The 1,320-nt window shown below is 39.9% G+C and overlaps 1 protein-coding gene across 1 annotated transcript in view; it reads left to right on the top strand.

Moving 5' to 3' along the window:
- Positions 1-343: 343 nt before the first annotated feature.
- The window catches only part of LOC101847588 (X-linked retinitis pigmentosa GTPase regulator), a gene marked incomplete at its 3' end in the record, with an annotated part of 28,436 nt that continues 27,459 nt past the window's right edge, over positions 344-1,320 (top strand). Inside the window, exon 1 of the mRNA XM_035970054.1 lies at positions 344-821. Coding sequence (XP_035825947.1) covers positions 791-821 — 31 coding nt within the window. The remainder of the gene's footprint in view (positions 822-1,320) is intronic.

The raw sequence follows: 1,320 nt of genomic DNA, 5'->3' as shown, positions 1-1,320 counted from the left end.
TTGTTGTTGTTGTTTGTTTTTTTTGTTATTTTGCGTGTGTGGGAGGGGGGGGGGTTGCTTTGTTTGTTGTTGTTGTTTGTTGGTTGGGTTGGGGTTTTTTTCTTTTGCTTTTGTTTTTGAGTTTGGTGTAGTTGACGTTGTCCCTGTTGTTGTTTTGTTTTTGTTTGTTTTGTTTTTTTATCAGGAGGGATGAGGAGGAGGTCTCTTAAATAAGAAATGGAGTAGCATTTATTGCTGCATTGCCACATTCAACATCTGTTCATCTGTCTCCGTCAATGATAGGACCTCCTCATAATGGCACTAGAATTCATTGTCTTGCTCTACTTTTGCAGAGTTCAACGATTTCCCGTGGATTTCCAACACCGCTGACCGCTATAATAATTATTAGAAATGTTAGACGTGTAAATAACCTGCTTCCTTTCCTTTTTCCTTCAACTTTGACGGCCTTTCTTATTTAAGGTACATAACTCAAATGACATACCATACACATTCCATACTATGATTACTTCCCTTCATCTGCGTTTTTTTTCTTCACCTGAACCTGAATGTGTCATTTAGATCTACTTTTCTTTTCACGTTTAGCAGCCTTCTTCCACAATTTAAATATCAAGCGAAATTACTGGAGACATGGAAAATTGAAAAAGAAAAATGTACAGATAGATCTAGATCATCCAGATCTCTATTATTAACCTCTGCTCACAGGCATTAGTCTTCGATCTTTATCGGTGCAAGGGAGTAGTTTATTTCGGAAATCTGGGTAGTGTATGAAAATGTTGTGTAGGATACCAAGATGGCGGCAGTGGAGGACTCCCTTATTCCGGGTTATTGTTTTTCTGTTGTTTACATTGCCAACGGACTGCATTCAGACTCTATTTTGTTTTAGAACTGTTCTTTTTACCGTTCACCAAAACGCCATTCGTTTACACTACTGATCAAACCTCTCTGAGCTTGATACCATTTCTCCCGCGTAATTGGAATGTGTGGAAACAAGTTTCAGCTTTTCATTCATTGCCCTCTCCTCTCACTCTCACTCTCACTGTTGTTTCTCTGTCTCTGGTTGGTGTTTGAGTTTGCCTACATTCTGCCTTTGCCTTTGCCCTGCTAAGTATTTCATGGTTATCTGTCTCTCTCTGGCTCAGACTGGTAGTTTTGGATGGCTCATTTTTCAGTACTGAACTTCGCTGTAGAGTTGTAATGAGTGACTGAGTGAAGAATGCAGGTCAGTAAAGTAAGAAAGTGGCTATTCTCACCCGCCCGGAAGTTCTCGCAAGATCAACTCCTCCCCTCTTCTCTCTCTCTCTCTATCTCTTTCTGAATACT

The sequence above is a fragment of the Aplysia californica genome, unplaced genomic scaffold (genome assembly GCF_000002075.1).
Source record: "Aplysia californica isolate F4 #8 unplaced genomic scaffold, AplCal3.0 scaffold00215, whole genome shotgun sequence".
NCBI lineage: Eukaryota > Metazoa > Mollusca > Gastropoda > Aplysiida > Aplysiidae > Aplysia > Aplysia californica.
Note: the sequence above shows the minus strand (reverse complement) of the source record. Positions and strands in the feature narration are given on the sequence as shown.